Consider the following 18,117-nt stretch of genomic DNA (forward strand, 5'->3'; position numbering starts at 1 on the left):
AAAGAAAGAAAGAAAGAAAGAAAGAAAGAAAGAAAGAAAGAAGAGTTTCAAGAAAGAAAAAGTATTCTTTTTTGAAAATGAATAATCCTCATAAGAGTTTTTTGAGGCAGTACTGAATTTGGTGGGCAAAGGAAATAATTCACAGAGATTTAGGAATGGAATTTCACCTCACTGTAGCTGTTTCTCCAATGTGCAGGAACAGATTTATAAAGCTCCAAGCTGCTTGAGACTTGATCGTATTTGCAAATTTTTTTGGCACACGTCTTTTTCTGCAGGAATAACTCATTATTTTTCAGTTGCTTTGTGGTAAAATGGTGTTCCTCTCTTTTCTACTGAGAATAAAGGCACTGATATGTTATGCACAGTACTAAGATGCTAGTAAAATACAGTCCCTAGTCCCAGTAGTTTGCTATTAAAGAATGTTATATACATAGAAGAGCAGATGGCAGAGAGTGTAGTCATAGAGGGAGACAAATGTGAAAAAAATGTTAGAGAATGGATTGTTCAGACACATTGACTTGCAAAAATCACTGTTCTATAAAGATACATGTTGTTATGCAAAACAGTATGAATTTTGAATAAAATAAAAAAATAAATTTCTTTAAATTGGCTTTTCACAGATTTAAGGGCACACGTGCTTCAGATCCCCATCACATGTGAGTTAGTATGAATTCTTTGTGAGATAGTCCTCAAAAAATGTTATGTGCATTCTATGAAAATTTGGGGCATTTAGGTTCTGTGAGCTATTTAAAATCTAACCTGTGCTTATTTTCTGTGTTTATTCTACTCAACTCTATTTAAATATCTGTCACTTTGGCATTTAATCTGTGTTTTAGCACCTTGCTTATTTGTCACTGAGAGTGCATCCACATAAACATTTCTGGGATCAGGACCCCATATATTTCCTGAAATAACCGAATTACTTTTGGCTTGCCAGTAGCTTAACTACAAGTTATTTCTATGAAATCATGCTTGTTTCTTAAGAATGATATCAAATTATTTCTTGGTATGAACAAGTCACTATAATGCTATGAAAGCCAGACTGCTTTGTAACAAAAGAAAAATCAGAAGGGACACATGCAGCCATGACCAGGCATCAGCCAAGATATTCTGTGGTATCACCTTAGATTTTTATTTGCCTTACAGAGTATGGCATTCATTTTCAAGGACTGTACTAGGGAAACTTAACGGTGACCTTTATAGCAGCTCCGTCCCAATAGTTTCTGAAGTTGTTTATATCTCAAAACCACTCCAGACACTGTCTTAAGCTCATCATCCTGAATTAATTTTCTCTTGGTGTTCATATCCAGTTCCGTTTTCCATGTTGTTTATATCATGCAAAGGCATGGGAGAAGGATAGTACAAGAAAGAAATTCATAGAGCTTTTAAACACTTAGCATTTGATATGGTAACAGCTTCCTCAGTATTTATAGAGATAGTATACGATCCCAGTGACCTCGGAAACAGAAGCATAGCAGGGTAAGAGGCAATATGACCTTGAATTCTCTCCTTTATTTTTGTGAAATGAGAAGCACCTCTGTCAGTGCTCTTATTCCTCTTCTTTGTTTTTTTTTTTTTTTTCAAATGTTACAAAAGACAGATCATCCTAGCAATATCCTTTCTTGTAGTTCTAAGCTTGAGTGGTTCATTCTTTCTAAGTTTGTACAAAGTGAAACTCTCTTTTTTATATCTCCTTTTGGAAAGACTTTATGTGTCTTCCTATGGAGATGAATTACAGAACTGTATCTAAGCAGGCATCTTTGTATTTACCAAGTAGTTAGAAAGTTGCTCCCTTTAAGTGAGGGATGAATTCTGCTGATCACTTTGTGCAGTTAGTATTTCTCTAAAACAGAAATTGACATCTACAGGTGAAGTAGATTACTTTAAAAGTGAATGATAAAAGTTGCTATACTGAGGCAGAATAGATATCTATCGGACTGCTTATTGTTTGATGGAGCTATGACTAAATATTCTCATGCTTACTTTCACATGTATCTTCACCAGAAATGTCTCCTTCTTATCGCCTTATTAACCTCAGGAAATTATCCGTCAGTGGGGGATACGGTGAAACCAGGAAGCACTGTGATAAACAGAAATCCCATTGAGTGTTGCTATTCACAGAAAGTGTGATAAGATTTCAAAATGAGAGCAACAGCAAGATCAGATAAAATACAGTTCTTTCAACATGATGGGGGAGAAGAGACATGCAAAGTATATAAGATATATAAGCTTGCATAATCTTTGAAGTGTTTGATTTTAGTGTGACAGTTCAGTGAGTTAACTCTCCAGCACAGGGCTTATAAGTGAGAAGCAGTCAAATATAGGAAAGACATGAGGCTGTTTTTAACTAAGACATGTAAAAAGACCATTAACACATTTTTTGAAAACATAGACTCATTCCAATAAATGTGATACATAAAACAAGATGTCATATTCATGGATTGTCCCCCATTTACTTGTCCTATTTGTTAGGTATCATCTTGAATATTAGTACCAGGGTGGTAACAATAAAATCGACATTAGAATATAACTGTTGTATAAATTTTGTAAGACCTGAGTATTTGTCCTCTCAAACAGAAAATTTAAAATCTGTGTAGAAATGAAAGATGTCTATCTCTGCTAATGAATGTGTTCTCAGAGATGTAAATGAGCAGAATGTGTATTGAGCAGAGTTCAACCCCAGTGTTTCAGAAGTCCTGGGAGACAATGACACTTCTGGATAGCCTGAATAAACATAAATCAGATTTTGAAAATGAAGACAAGGTTCAGAAGGCATAGGGACATGAACACAGGGATTACCTCTGTCCAACTCGTGTGACACTCAGCAGTTTATCAGACTGCCTGCATGTGTCACTTCACTTTTCAGATTTTAAGAGGCCACAGAAGTATATCAGAATTTCACCCCATAGAGCTCTCCAGTATAAGAGTGTCAGAAGTGTCTATGGCACATGACAGAGTTTAAAATTTAAGACTTCATATATTTGAAATATTGTAGGTTTGGATGAATGAACATGATATTTTAAAGTCCCTGTTTCCTGTGGTTTTCCCTTTTCCTGTTGCCTCTCTTTACTCTTCCACTTAAAATGACAAAATTAGTAAATACTTTGCTGATAAATGAGAATTCTGATTTGTCTAGGTTGGAATAGTTTTCATACTTTGATTTGGTTTATTTTCAGAAAGTTATAGTCCCAGCCCATATTGGAGGAAAGATACTGTACTTGTATTGGTTGAATTAGCCTTACATGACAAAGTAACACACTGCTTTGAATGCGGAGCTACAGTTCTTGTTAGTGGGGATTACATCACAGATGTGAGCACAGTTCTAATGAACAGATAGTGAAAGTGGCTTTGTTCCTCTCATGTAAACCACCTCCCCAGAGATATTAGAAATGTATGCTTTTTCTCTCCCAGGTTGTAGTAATAGAAGGAGGCAGAGAGGGCAGGGAACGGTGAGTGAACAGTTTAAGCCAGCAAGTCAGTCCACGTCAGTGCACTCTGGGCATCCAGTCCACTACCCAAGCACAGAATTTGGACATAGGTCTGTAGTATCATGTCACACCTTCCATTCCTGTCTCCCTTCAGGACATTACTAAGGTTGCTGCCCCTTCACAAATGCTGACTTAACTGACTTTCACAGCAGTGTGCAATGGGCAGCTAGTTCACTTTTCAGTTTAGCTCCAGTTGTAAAGCTCCCAGGGGCTTCATAGGTGTACCCTTAGATCTTGCTCTAAGACATATTTATGTGACAGTCTAATGGGCCTCTGTTTTTCCAGGGACTTTCTGATGGTGGGATGGAAAGGGAAGCAGAATTATAGGAATTCTAGTCATTATAATAAAAAGTGTGAATGGGACAGCATGCCTGAGGGCAGTGGGAGATCACTGTATCACAATGGGCAGAGTTATGGAGAAGCTGTGGAGTTCAACTGGGAAAGAGTCAGCTGAAGGGAGTAGTTTGGTTAAACATGAAAATAGACCTAGGCTTCTCTGCTTCAACATAAACACCAATTCAAAAGCCTTGGAAGGTGTTTAACTGGAGCCGTTGCAAAACAGACAGCTATTGGTTACTTTTGAAATCCAGAAGCTGTCAAGGAGAAGAGAATCCAGAAGCTGTGAAGGAGAAGAGAATAAAGAAAATCAGCATGTTTCTGTTCTTCTAAGTAGAAGGTTTTAAACTGTATTTATCATCAGGGTTATTTTCCAGAAGATTTTTAACGTTCTCTCACAATGTATAGGTGTTATTTTTCATTGTTCCAGAAGCTGTTCTTCTGACTTCCTTTTAAACATTTGTTTTATTGGTTATTTGGTAATTGATGAGAATATCTCTGTTTACTCCATACATTTTTGTCTTCCCCACAGTGGATGATACAGTTGTTGCTATTCCCTATGGAAGCAGGCATGTTCGCCTCGTGCTGAAAGGACCTGATCATTTATGTAAGTAGAAAAAGTTGGTGTACATTTGTTTAAGAAAGCCTTGCTAACCCACAGTGTTCTGTTTACAATGTGGTGTCTGGTTTCCCTCTCTCAGATCACTGATTTCAACACAGGGATGAGTCCTGCCCTCAGAAGCTCTCCCCAGACCCAGTTGTGTCAGTGGTACATGCTTATTTCAGAGCAAAGTTTGGCCAGCATTGCAGAATCCTTCTCTCTCCCATAATTTTTCCATCATTTTTGTTTGCTTATCCTTTGGCTGGCTCTCTTGGTGCCAAGTGCTTTTGTTTAAAATTAATAAAATATATCCCACTGAGTGAAGAAATATTGAGGACAGTAAAATATAAGCTTCCCTACAACTGAGCTTAGCCATCAAGCTGCTCATGACTTTAACACATGTTTCTGTTATGATAATCTCACTCACTCCTGTAGATACACACACACACACACAGAAAACCACAGTGAGAACATCAGAAACAGCATGCACATGTCAAACCATGCTCTTTAAGAGTGATATTGCTCTAGGGAGTTAAGCCCATTGACTGCTGCTAGCCAGTCACTTGGTAGCTTTAACAGTTTTTCCCTGCTTCTGACAGGGAGCTGTGCATCTCAGCAGCCCCTCTAGGAGAGGAGTCTCAGTATTTGAGAATATTCTGGGAGAGCTATAGGCAAATCCATTTGTTTCTGAACAGAGACTCTCTGCAACAGAAACTCTTACCTTCCAATGCAGTAGCTACTCACAGGCTGCTTCATTTTTCATTGGCAACAAACCCAATAATGTTGGTAAAAGGGATTTGCAGTCAGGAAAAAAAAAAAAAAATCTCCAGCCAATACTGTAGTATTGTATAGTATTTCAGAAGCACCAATTATTGTCAGATAAGTAGGGCTGCCCTTCTCCTTTTCTAAAAGGCAATAATAGCTTTCCTGCAGCATGGACCAGTTAGAGTCCTCTGTGCTTTTCAGTGTAAATACAGTCATTAGTGTAAGCAAAGACTTGAAACGCAAAATCATTCCCACTCTCCCCAGACTTCTTTTGCCTGAAGTACTTATATTGAGTAGAAAGATGAGGTAGTTTATCTGTTCTGTTCAGTGTATGCTGCTTGTGTTGAGAAAGCAATAGGTATGCCATAACCCTTTTATGATTGCTTGGATTTAGAGCTGTGAATAAAGACCAGCAAATTACAGGTTATAAACTAAGAAAAAATATATAATGTTTTTCTTAAAAGTTCAAATGCTGCATGTCTTTCACTTTTAAATGGCCGTTTGGGTACACCAGTGCTGCTCTAGTATAGTTGTTATTACTTTCCCAGTAAATTATTTGCATTCTTATTTTCTATTCTGTTTTCTTTCTCAATATAGATGTTCTCTACCAAAGTAGAAAAAATCTTACTTTTATTATTTTTTATTTTTTTCAGTGAAATTGATCTGTAAAACAGCTTAGAGAAAAATGAGATTTCAGCAGGAGAGACTAATCTAAAGCTGTCTTCACTCATGCCATATCACATTTCAGGACACAAAAGATTTGAATCAGCGAGGTCTGCCTGAGTCATTGCTTGAGATTTAGATGAACTGCTCTGTGTAAACATGAATAAGTCCAGATACATCTCTTTCTTGTTTTAGATGTCTACATGAATCTTTGTGTTCACCCATCAAAGGATTTTATATATGTATGAGCTACAGTCAGTTTGGGGATGGGAGTATTTTGACCTGTGAACTTTGGTTGTGGGAGAAGTCAACAGGAGGCGGATTATATATACACAAGTCTTAAAACCATCTTTATCCCTGATACATGCCGCCCTGTCCAGAAATAAATATAAGGCCAAGTGTATCACAAAAGAAGAGACTAGTCTCACTGAAAACCAAGGAATTCATTAATACAGAGCGAATTCTTAGTGTACTGCCTCAGCAACATCCTTCTTGAATTCATTCTCATGACTCACCCTATAAAGCAGCCTAATTACTGCTATTATCTTTCCTCTAATTAACAACTTAATACATTCTAATAAAACAATTTCTCCTTTTTACTCTTTCTCAATATATGGTTCCATCACAGATTAATACTTTCCCCCATCTAATCTAGATTTTTGCTTAGTTGCCTTTCTGTGTAGGAGAATTTGTATTTAACTTCACAAATCCATGTGGAAAGATTACAGCTTTGCAATCCTTCATGATGAAATGCATTTTGAATAACTAATAATGCAACAGTTTACCGGTAAACATGTTTTAAGGCATAATCTGGAGCTGGTGGGGAGGCTAACTAGGTGATGGAACAGGTCCACTGTCTTAATTGTTGGTTTCCATTTAATAAATGTTTTGATGTGCTTAATATGATTCAGTGCCAAACAGTATCTGAATTAATGCCCTTTTGATATGTGGAGGGGGGAGCTGTAAACACACAGAGAGCCAGAGGGAGAGCTTAGCACTACCTGTTCCTTTCTATTCTGTTGGATGGATCAGACTACTTCTGGAGACGAGGCAGGATTGTTGTTCTGATCTTTCCTTCATGGCCATCCTGCTTTCAGTTAATTGTCTGTCACTGCATCATATGGTCAGTGACCCACCTTTGAACTGAGAGTGGGAAGAGCAACTAACTACTCCAGCACTCATGGAGGAAGGTCTGAGCCATGCTCCATGGCAGAGTGTCACTTAGAGGGAGTAACTTAAACAGCAGCAAATATGCCTAACTAGGAATGGATTAAGAGAGTAGAAATAATGGGTTAAGGGAGTAGAAAAATGCCAAATAGGTAAGGAAATAGATATGTAGCTAGAAATCTGGGGGCTGAGCAACACCAAAAGCAGAAGGAGGAGAAAAAAACACAGAGGGATGTATGGAAATATGAATAAACTGTGGAAAAGAAAAGGGAAGCTACATTATAACTAATTTAGGAGGGAAATCTGCATCACCACAATTTTCTTTTCATCTACTCTGTCTTTCTGTTATTTCAAATTATAATGCCCTACTTTCCTGGTAATTTGTTTATATTTGCCAGATTTGGAAACCAAGACTCTCCAAGGTGTGAAGGGTGAAAACAACCTCAGTTCCACAGGTTCCTTCATTGTGGACAATTCTAGCACTGACTTCCAGAAGTTTCCTGACAAAGAGATACTAAGAATATCTGGACCTCTCACTGCAGACTTCACTGTCAAGGTGAGGCTCATCGACCAAATATACTTCATAAAGCCGCAATATAATATGACACAAGGTCACTACCAACATGTGGTAGGAAGATGAGAAACAATTCTTGAGAGCTTAATTTTCCAGTAGGTATATTTAACACAAAGTCTAGTCCACATAAGTTCTTGAACTTTACATTAAATTCCTTATAGTTAAATATCTGGTGAAGGCTTCACTGGATACTCCTCAGAAGAGACTGAGATTATGAAGAGAAAAACATATTCAATGAATACTGTACAGAGAAAAGATGAACTCATTACAAGAAAATGGAGATTGCTTTATGTACTGTTTGCAGCTTGCTTAGTTTGTGACAAAAAGAAAGAAAGTCCATCTCGTTAGTCCATAATTTGTGAAGTTTATGGCAGTGTAATTACACAGAAGACTGTAGGAGTGGAGAATGAGGTCCCCAAGCTCCAAAATAAGTGGGATGACTTTGGTTGAGAAGTCATGGTGTCATTCTGAAGCTCTGCTTTGTGTTGCACTGGCAATAAGAGTCAGATTGTTTCCTCCCATTAGACCATTTCTATTCTTCCAGGTAATGTAAAACACATTGCTGGAAGCAATGCACACATTCTGTAGGAAAACACACATACAAAAATGAGCTTTTGGGAATTACAATAAAATAAATCATTTTCCAGTAAGTCCAAGGAACCTGAAGGATTTCAGCTGTAAAATTGTAAAACATGTATCATGTCCAGACTACATAAATTTTTCACCTTGGGCCCTGGAGGCAGATGACATTTGCTTTAACCTAGAGACGATGGAAGCTATAATCTTGAAGAATAAACTGGAAAATTAAGAAGATAATGGGACTGGGTTAAACTGGGCTGGTCTGGAATGGGTTAGCTTTGGTAGCAGAGCCCTGTGGACTTCCTTCTAGCCCTCTTGGTATGACAGCAGCACTAAAATCAAGCAGAAGTTATCAAAACTGGTTCACAGAGAGAAGCCTGACCTGAAGAGTGCATTCCTTCTGTGCTTTCAGATCATAATGAATATGCCTCAGTGAAACAGATGCTGGTCAACTCAAAATGTCTAAAACACCATATTACAGATTATATCCACATGATGAAAATTAGAATGATGTAAATAGTACTGCTTACTTTACATTATATATACTGGCTACAGATTTAAGGCACCCTGTCTAGTTATAACATACCTGTTGTGGACATGGTCATGTAGACCAATGTCCTTGAAATGATAATGGGATGGACAGACAGGTTAGACTGTGATCCTGGTATTTACACTGTTCTCTTGATAAGGGGGAAAATAGCTTTATCCCTTGGAGCATACATTTCCTTCTCTACCAAAACAAGGTAAAGTACGTTTCTGAAAAAAAACAGATGAAAGACTTCATTGGGGTGCTGGAAATCTTCCCTTACACAGTAGAATGTCTTTGGTGTCAAGATTTACTTGCCTGGAAAACAGCAACTTCCATGCAAACAGATCTAGATGAATTTTTAGATGTATCAGAACTCAGAGGTAATGTAGACTGGCTTCTCTCAAGTAGAGTTACTGCTGGGGTTAGGATTTTGGCCACTCATTGTCCAAGAAGCCATAGCTAAGATAGGAGTCAAAACTGGATGTGGAGTTACATAGAACACTTGTGGTATCCAGACAACTCTTATCTCAGTTGTGATCTAGGACTGGCAGAAAATGCTGGTGAGAGAAATGCATTTGATTATAGTCCAGGTTAGCAAAAGAAAATAACGGCTGGGGCTCAGCCTAGACTTCCTGGGATCTGCAGGGGCATGCAGAAAATTGTCCATGTTCAGGCAGCCAACTGGCAGATGCTGATGGGTCCTGTCAGGCCAGGGCCAGGACTGGATTAAATAATCTCTTTTGAACAAAGAGCATGGAGTGATTTACCCTGTGTAATGAAATAAGAAATTACTTCAGTGTTGCCTTTGGAGCAAAGGCTGAAAAATGCAAATTTGCTTTAGTAACAAGAATTTATTTTTTTGTTTGTGGTTGGTTTATTACTGAATTTTACAGATACTGGGGTTGAAGACAGCGAGGGTCTTCTGTGTCCATTAGTTCTGATGCTGAAAACCTTCCAGAGAAGGATATGCCTCATAGCTAGGAGAAGGCTGCAGGTGACACAGGAAGTGACAAAGGACCTAGTCCTGCAAGCCCTGGTAGATGGTGGGTAGATTGTCCTAACAATCCTGGTTAGGATGGTGCTCCTATGAGTAGATGAGCTAGAGTTAAGACTCTGCACACAGAAATAGTAAGAGTTAAAATTTATTTGTGACTGAGTCAAGTTTTGTGTCATCAATGGCAAATAACAAAAGCACTTTGCTGCATCAAGGAGAGCTCACTGGAATATGGTCCTTTCATCATAAAGCTATACTACCTGCCTGAGGTCACTTCTGTAGAGTGACGGTTGGACCTTACATGAAGCAATTCAATAATGTGCTCTGGCTCACTAGCTTTTATCAACTTAAGTTTGCATCCAGAAGTCTGTTTTTTTTGTTGTTGTTTGTTTTGTTTTGTTTTGTTTGTTTGTTTTTGTTTTTTTTTGGAATAGCCATAAAAATTATATATTGCAGTATCTTTATTTCTATGTTTTTTCTCCTGTTATGACATATGTGGCAGAATTTATGGGAACCCATGTAGTAATCTTCTTAAAATAATGTATAGATTCTGTTTCATACCCACCTTTGATTTCCATTCAATAAAAATGATATCTTTGAATAGCTCTTAGAACAGGATTATTCTCCTAATCTGCATATTCCACCTAATAAACACATTCCACATAAAAGATATTGGAACTTCAATACCAGGTCAAACAAAAAGTCTGCTTCACTCAGGTTTCTGTTTCAGAGAAGGACTGGTTCCATCTAGTGAAGGAAAGAGTGCAAGGAATAGTAAGTGCCATAGTTAAATTAAAGATAATACATAATCTGCACTATGGATTATGGTAGCATGCTCAAAATTGCATTTGTTTAACCTTCAAGCATGTCTTTGGTGCTGCAGAGGTCTTTCCATAAATGAGGGGGGTGTTATAGGTAGTATGCACAGAAGAAATGCAGCAGTGCTGGTTCTAGTATGTTAGGAGTTGCCCTTGGTGCTGTGGAATAACTTTGGTCTTCTTGTTTAAGAAGCTTCTTCTTTTGTTGTATTTAGTGGTGGATTCTGTACAGATTATTGTAGCTGACAGCAACAGTAGCTGAGACAATAGGCTTCATTGCTGCCAGCTGTCCTAGCCAATTGATTGCACTGATTTTCTGCCTGGTTCCTTCATTAGGAAAGGGTTTGAGAAAAGGCGTAAACCTTGAAAGCTTTCTGTTTCAGTTTGTGAGAGATTTAGTCTGAAGACTTTTTAATAGTCATCCTACTCACATAGAGGAACACAGAGTAATCTAACGTTGGAGCATGGTGAGCAAGTTTGTTTCAGAGATGCTTTCCGTAGTCCATAGTAAAGTGGTGATAATGTAATTTCACTGTGATTTCTCTGGCTGATCTAGAGGCTGGATTGAGAAGCAACAGAGGGAGCTGTCTTCCATTTAAAAACACCCCCAAAAAGCAGTTGATCCAACACAGGACTGTCATGATCAAGGGAGCTGAATCCAGAAATGGACAGTACATGTTCCCCGGATTTCAAAGACAAAGGTCCCTTTAGCACTCCAGGGGAATTAAAAGGCAAGCTCAGAAGAATCATGGTACAGTACTGCATTACTGTGTTACACAATATACTTGAAAACCTTCAGCATCTCTGTGTGTTACATGTTATTTGAAACAAATCTATATAATTATTTTCCCTTGCTCCTATTTCTGCTTCATAAACAAGATATGAATAGCAACAAATCTCTTACACTTCCTCATTCTTTTTCAAAGTAAGGTGTTGCTACATAAAAACAGGAACAGTAAAGGACTCCAAGTAGGTAAAACATTATACAATAACTTTGCTTTTACTGACATGAAAACACAAAATTACATATGTTACAGAAGGATACACCCTCATTCCCAGTTTCTTTGTATGTTACTTAGAAGACTTCGACAGTGAACTTAGCACTCACAAATTGAACCTACTGATTTGTGAGTTGGCACTTGCAGAAAGCATTTGTAATAATAATGTGGAAAAATCCATTAGAACTTTCTTAATAAGAAAGTTGGCCTGGAGTTTGATCATAATATACTAAATCAAATTTCATAAGACAAAAGATAGTATGCAATAATAATTCCCTTTCCTTGTCCTTCAGTTTGTGACACATACACACATAAGAAATAAATTATATCATTTTCCCTTCCTCAACACAACAGTTTCATTAGATGTGAATGTACTACTGAATATGCTTATCATGATTTAACCCTACAATTAACATTGATAATTGCATAGTTATCCCTCCTTGTTATAAACTGCTGTTTAAATTTCACAACCACCAAAGCAGACTTAGTGCAGTTTTGTAGGCCAGTCTATTGTGTTCTTCAACAAACATAAACAAATGCTTCAGGCACATGCAGCCAAAATCAGACATGAGAGGGTTGGGTTTGATGGTTGTTCTGGTGGGGTGGAATTTTTTCTTTCTTTTTTTTTTTTTTTTTTTGGCATCTTTATTTTGAACTGGTTTAATTTAAGGGCTATAGAAAAAGCTTAGCACAATACAAAGGAGAAATAAGTTTCATGGTCACGGGACAGGTCAGAATGATTCAGAAACATTATGCTGAATAAAAAGGCATTTTATTCCATCTCTATGATGTTGTTCTAAATGGTCCTTTACAAAATCAATTATAAAAAGCAGAGTATAAGCTATGATTTTTTAATGCTCTTTCTACAAGAAAAATATATCTCTAGCTGCTAGTTACAATGCTCTATACAGCTATTTTTTGTTGGTTAGTCTGATTACTGCAATTTGAACCAAATCTTGTAAGACCGTTGATATCCTGGGTCTTATGAAATGATGAGGGCTGCTCTGATGTTTTGAATACTCCTAAGTCTTCTGAAACCCAGGAGTCAGGGATGCTCCACGGTGGGTTGCAATGCACAAATGCAAGGCTGAATACTCCATAAGATGAGTATTTATATATTTAGATAGAATTTTATTTGCAAAGACAATGAATGATTGCCATTTTCTCTGGTTTGGTAACCTAGGGATGCAAAATTTGCTGTTAGCTAAAGGACTTCTTCAGCACTGGCCTTTCTTGTAGCTAGCATGGTGTTGCAAATACTGCAAGGGTCAAAAATTTCACCATACTGCAGATCTGAGTATTTCAATGTGTGGAAGTTGGCCCTCTGCAGCAAAAAATTCTTAATGTCTATAGTTACCAAGTCTTACTTTGAGTCTTGCAAGGCTCAGGCTGATGTTTTGTCCTGGATCAAAATCTTAGCTTTAGCAAACTGTCAAACAAAATTAAAAAAAAATAAAAATAAATACATTTTTGCTGCATAGAATCACCATATAATCTTCTGCTTACAGTACTCCTTTAAAAATACACAATACTGTGCCTGTTTCTTTAACTTTTTTTGTTTTGTATCATTCTAAATCATAGCTGCGGTTCATTATAATTCTTTCCCACCTATGTTGTTATCATGGCTGTATGAGTGACTTTGACTTTGTCCTGGAAAAGATGTACATCTGTCTTTTCTTTGTGTCAAAACAGACCAATAATTCTGCAGACACACAGGAATAGTCTGCAGGGGGAGGAATTATTCCATCTTACTGATTTTTTTATGTGAACCCTTTTTCATCCCCATCCTTTTATAGTAGGCTCTGTGTGAGCTTTTAGTTGGTTCTTCATGATTCACCAAAGACCCTACTGCTGAGTATTTCTTCTGAGTTATAAGAATCACTGATGATCTTTAAAAAACAAAGAGTAAGAGTAAAATTCTCCCCAGTGAATTCTTTTTCTGAACATTCAGATCAGAGACCTCCTTCCACCACAATAGAATATTTTTCCCAGGAGTGCATAAGGCTTTCACAAGCCCAGAAAGACCCTTCTGAAGTGTGTGATTAATGCACAATCCCCGCATAAGGAATTAGATATCCTGTTTCTGACACACAGATTCAAAATGATATTAATCCATAGAAAAGGCCTCCCATTTGCTGAAGAAGCTATATTGCTACAGCTGTATTTTTTTAGGTTGGGGAGTTTACGTCACTGTTTACTCAAATTAGAAAAGGGCAGCCTTAGTCTCAGTGGGCCAGATTTCTTTCAGCCTTCAACATATCCTGCAGTATTTTCATCTTCTTCCTTCTCTTCAAGATTTACTTTGATTTGTAATCATATTTCTGTCCAGCTACAGAGGAAAACAAAACAAACAACCCAGATTACACTGTTCAGTTCAATTTGTCATATTTTTGCTTCTGTTTCACTGTGTAGTCTTTGATGATGTCTCTCAGCTTTTGGAAAGGGAGAAAATGATGGACAGACTGAAAAATGGTGTTGCCAAAACAGGGCAACTGGTTGAAAATCCAGGAAAAAAAAGGCAGTATTGAAACATTTTAAGTTGTCTGGAAAAAAAAAAAAAAAAAAAAAAAAAAAAGACAAGGAGAAGTGCTGAGAGCTGCTGAGAGCAGGAGTAATGAATTGGAGAAGGATCCATATTTTCTGCTAATGATTTTTCAGTTTTCAGTCCCGCATGTTCACCATGTCAGCCATGCAGAGATGTCCAAGCAACACATCATACCCTAGGACAAATTATCAACGGGGAGAGGTTTTAGCAGCACAACTGTTTTTTCATTTACATCTGTTCATGGAAGAGCATAGAGGTAGAATCAAGGGTTGCCCTGCAGAGATTTTGGAGTCCATATAACTATATTAATGAGTACAGGTACAGCTATCAAGCAGGGAAGATTGCTTCTGAGCAAGGTACAAGAGGAGCTGCTTTAACAAACACAAATCTTTTCTTATTTCATTCTGTGCACCTCCAACTCTGCTTTACAAAGGAAACCTATTTGGCACACAAGGTACTGGGGGCATTGAGAAGCACAGGTGGTTTAAAAGTTGCCAGTACATGCAGTCTTGAGACAGTTTTCTGAGCAAGCTCTTGGCTCCAGCCAAAAGTCCACACCTGTGACTGAAAGGACCATTTTTGCAGCCAAAATAGAGTAAGCAGAAGGTCTGTCTTATAATAATGACAGTGCCACAAAGAAGAATGAAAGAGACCTCACCTCAGAAATAAAACAAAAGTCTGGAATTAGAATTGTTATACTTTTCTATTTCTCACACCACAGCCTCCAATTTTTATCCTCGCTATACATGGTTTCAGAAGGTATTTGGGGAACATTAAGGATATAAAACCCATGTCAGTGTGGCAGGGAGAGCCAGTAGATAGTAGTAGGTGATCTTCTGATGAAACAAAAATCAGTCCACATCCCCCATATTTGATAATACTAGCCATGCATTTACCTCTTCTTTATTTCAGAATGTGATCTCAGAGGGTCAGAAATACCACTGTTGACCATGCCTGGGCAATTTATTTGTATTTTGTGGCAAAGATTTTCCCACCAATATATGCTCTGCTTTATGTTTCTCACTTTTCTATGGCAAAATTCCTCTGGTATTTATGTTCCTCTGGTATTTATGCTTCATAGCTGCAAGACGCATATGGCAGAAAAATACCTACTTGATATTAATAGCAAGTTCACTCTTTGTTGTTATATCTTTTTCAGATCCGCTATGCTGGTGCTGCTGACAGTTCAGTCCAGTTTATCTTCTATCAGCCTATCATTCACCGATGGAGAGAAACTGATTTTTTCCCTTGTTCAGCATCCTGTGGAGGAGGTAACAATTTACCATTGTCTTCCAGAAACAGTTATTTGCATGTTATTTGCAGTTATTTGCAGTTATTTCCAGCTTCTGAGATGAGATTTAGACCCTTAAAATAGGTAAAAATCTGTTCATAAATGTAGTTACACCTAAAGAAGGGAGGGAGGTAGTAACAATGGTAGTAGCCTCTGCATTTTTTAGCGTCGTACTAGCTCCGTACTTTATACATATGGATATTCACATGATTGCATGTCATTGTACAGCTGTCAAACATAAAGGGCTCATGGGATTTGGGCTCACTTTGGAATCACAGGTTATGTCCCTTCTCCATTTCCACCCATCCCCACCAGCAGCTTTATTACTCTGACTTCAAACTGAATGCAAGAATCTCAGTGCCCAAGAAATTTCAGCTTTTTGTTTTTCTTTTTGCTTTAGGCTTCTGAGTTTATGTTTGACAATACTGGTTATCCTCAGTTTCCCAGTACACATGGTAGTAGGGAAAGACACATTTGTTCAATGTCTGCTAGATTGCACTAGCGTTTCCAGGGTAACCATCATTTTCAGGGATACCGTCTAATAGGATGCAAGCAAGTTTTTGCATTGCATATTAACATATTCTATGACAAGTCAGTAGGAGTTCTGGAACTACAGAAGTCATCAGTATTAGTGACTACTCATCTTTTGATCCAGCCTTTACCGATATAAATTCCAGTAAGAGCAATAACATCAGTAACAAGGTGAAAGACAAGCTGCAGTTTTCAGTAGATGGTAATAACGCACAACGATATTGTTATGTGTAAGTTTTGCATGATGATTTCTCCTAGGAAATTAAGCAAATTTACTATTTTACTTTATGTTTATATTTTTCTACCTCTTGTTCTGACAATACTAATTAAATTTGATGCAAGGGGAATAAATTATTGCTAGTAAACCCACAAAAGAAGTGTAACACTCCCTTTCCTCTTGGAGAATAGGGATCCTTCTGGAAATAAGAGATTGTTGGTACAGTCTTACTCTTGCGATGTCAGAATCACAGAACTACATTCTCTATCACAGAATCACAGAATCACAGAATCACAGAAATGTAGGGGTTGGAAGGGACCTCGAAAGATCATTGGGTCCAACCCCCCTGCAAAGCAGGTTCCTCAGAGAAGGCTGCCCAGGTAGGCGTCCAGACGGGCCTTGAATATCTCCAGAGAAGGAGACTCCACAACCTCCCTAGGCAGCCTGTTCCAGTGCTCCGTCACCCTCACTGTGAAGTTCTTTCACATGTCGCTGCGGAACTTCCTGTGTTCCATGTTGCATCAATTGCCCCTTGTCCTAGCCCCACAAACCATTGAGAAGAGATTAGCTACATCCTTCTGTCTCCCACCCCTCAGATATTTATAGACATTGATAAGATCCCCTCTCAGTCTTCTTTTCTCCAGGCTGAACAGACCCAGGTGTCTCAGCCTTTCTTCATAGGGAAGATGCTTCAGGCCCCATATCATCTTTGTGGCCCTCCGCTGGGCTCTTTCCAGGAGATCCCTGTCTTTTTTGTACCGTGGAGCCCAGAACTGGACGCAGTACTCCAGGTGAGGCCTGACCAGGGCAGAGTAGAGGGGGAGGATCACCTCCCTTGACGTGCTGGCCATGATCCTTTTAATGCACACCATTGGCCCTCTTGGCCACCAGGGCACACTGCTGGCTCATGGTCAATCTGTCATCCACCAGGACCCCCAGGTCCTTCTCCTCAGAGCTCCTCTCCAGCAGGTCGTCCCCCAGCCTGTACTGATACTTCCGGTTGTTCCTTCCCAGGTGCAGGACTCTACACTTGCTCTTACTAAACTGCATCTGGTTTCTTCCTGCCCATCTCTCCAGCTGGTCCAGGTCAAACTGAATGGCAGCACAGCCTTCTGGCATGTCAGCCACTCCTCCCAGCTTTGTGTCATCAGCATACTTGCTGAGGGCAGACACTATTCCCTCATCAAGGTCGTCGATGAAGATGTTGAATAAGACCGGACCCAGCACCGACCCCTGGGGAACACCGCTAGTCACAGGTCTCCACCCAGACTCTGTGCCACCGATCACCACCCTCTGAGCTCGGCCAGCCAGCCGGTTCTCAACCCACCTCGCTGTCCACTCATCTATCCCACACTTTCTCAGCTTTTGAAGCAGGATGTCATGAGAGACAGTATCGAAAGCCTTGCTGAAGTCAAGGTAGATGACATCCACTGCTCTCCCCCCATCTACACAGCTGGTGATGCCATCATAGAAGGCAACGAGGTTGGTTGAGCATGACTTCCCCTTGGTGAATCTATGCTGACTACTCGTCATAACATTCTTCTCTTCCAATTGCTTGGAGATGGCATCCAGAACAAGCTGCTCCAACACCTTTCCAGGGGCAGAGGTGAGACTGAGTGGCCTGTAGTTTCCCAGATCCTCCTTCTTGAAGACCAAAGTGACATTGGCTATCCTCCAGTCTTCAGGCACCTCTCCTGTTCTCCAGGACCTTTCAAAGATGATAGAGAGCAGCTCAGAGACCATGTCTGCCAGCTCCCTTAGCACACGCGGATGCATCCCATCAGGACCCATGGATTTGTGTGCGTTGAGACCACTCAGACACTCCCAAACCACTCTCACATCTACCCTTCATTTCCCAGATCCTTTGTCCTCTTGCCAGGGGCAAGGAGTCCCGGGGGAGTGTCCTTGAAGCAGAGACTGAAGCAGAGAAAGCATTCAGTCTCTCCGCCTTCTAGGCATCTTCTGGGACCAGGACCCCCCGCCTCATTCAGCAAGGGACCCACATTATCCCTAGTCTTCCT

At 39.1% G+C, this 18,117-nt stretch overlaps 1 protein-coding gene across 5 annotated transcripts in view; it reads left to right on the forward strand.

The window, feature by feature from the left end:
• ADAMTSL1 (ADAMTS like 1) overlaps nucleotides 1-18,117 on the forward strand; it is a 471,240-nt gene that overhangs the window by 334,631 nt on the left and 118,492 nt on the right. For all 5 annotated transcript variants that reach the window (XM_035310142.1, XM_035310140.1, XM_035310141.1 and 2 more), the window contains exons 7-9: nucleotides 4,357-4,431; nucleotides 7,419-7,576; nucleotides 15,217-15,328. In XM_035310142.1, the coding sequence (XP_035166033.1) occupies nucleotides 4,357-4,431; nucleotides 7,419-7,576; nucleotides 15,217-15,328 (345 nt within the window). The remainder of the gene's footprint in view (nucleotides 1-4,356; nucleotides 4,432-7,418; nucleotides 7,577-15,216; nucleotides 15,329-18,117) is intronic.

The sequence above is a fragment of the Oxyura jamaicensis genome, chromosome Z (assembly GCF_011077185.1).
Source record: "Oxyura jamaicensis isolate SHBP4307 breed ruddy duck chromosome Z, BPBGC_Ojam_1.0, whole genome shotgun sequence".
NCBI classification, from domain to species: Eukaryota; Metazoa; Chordata; class Aves; order Anseriformes; family Anatidae; genus Oxyura; species Oxyura jamaicensis.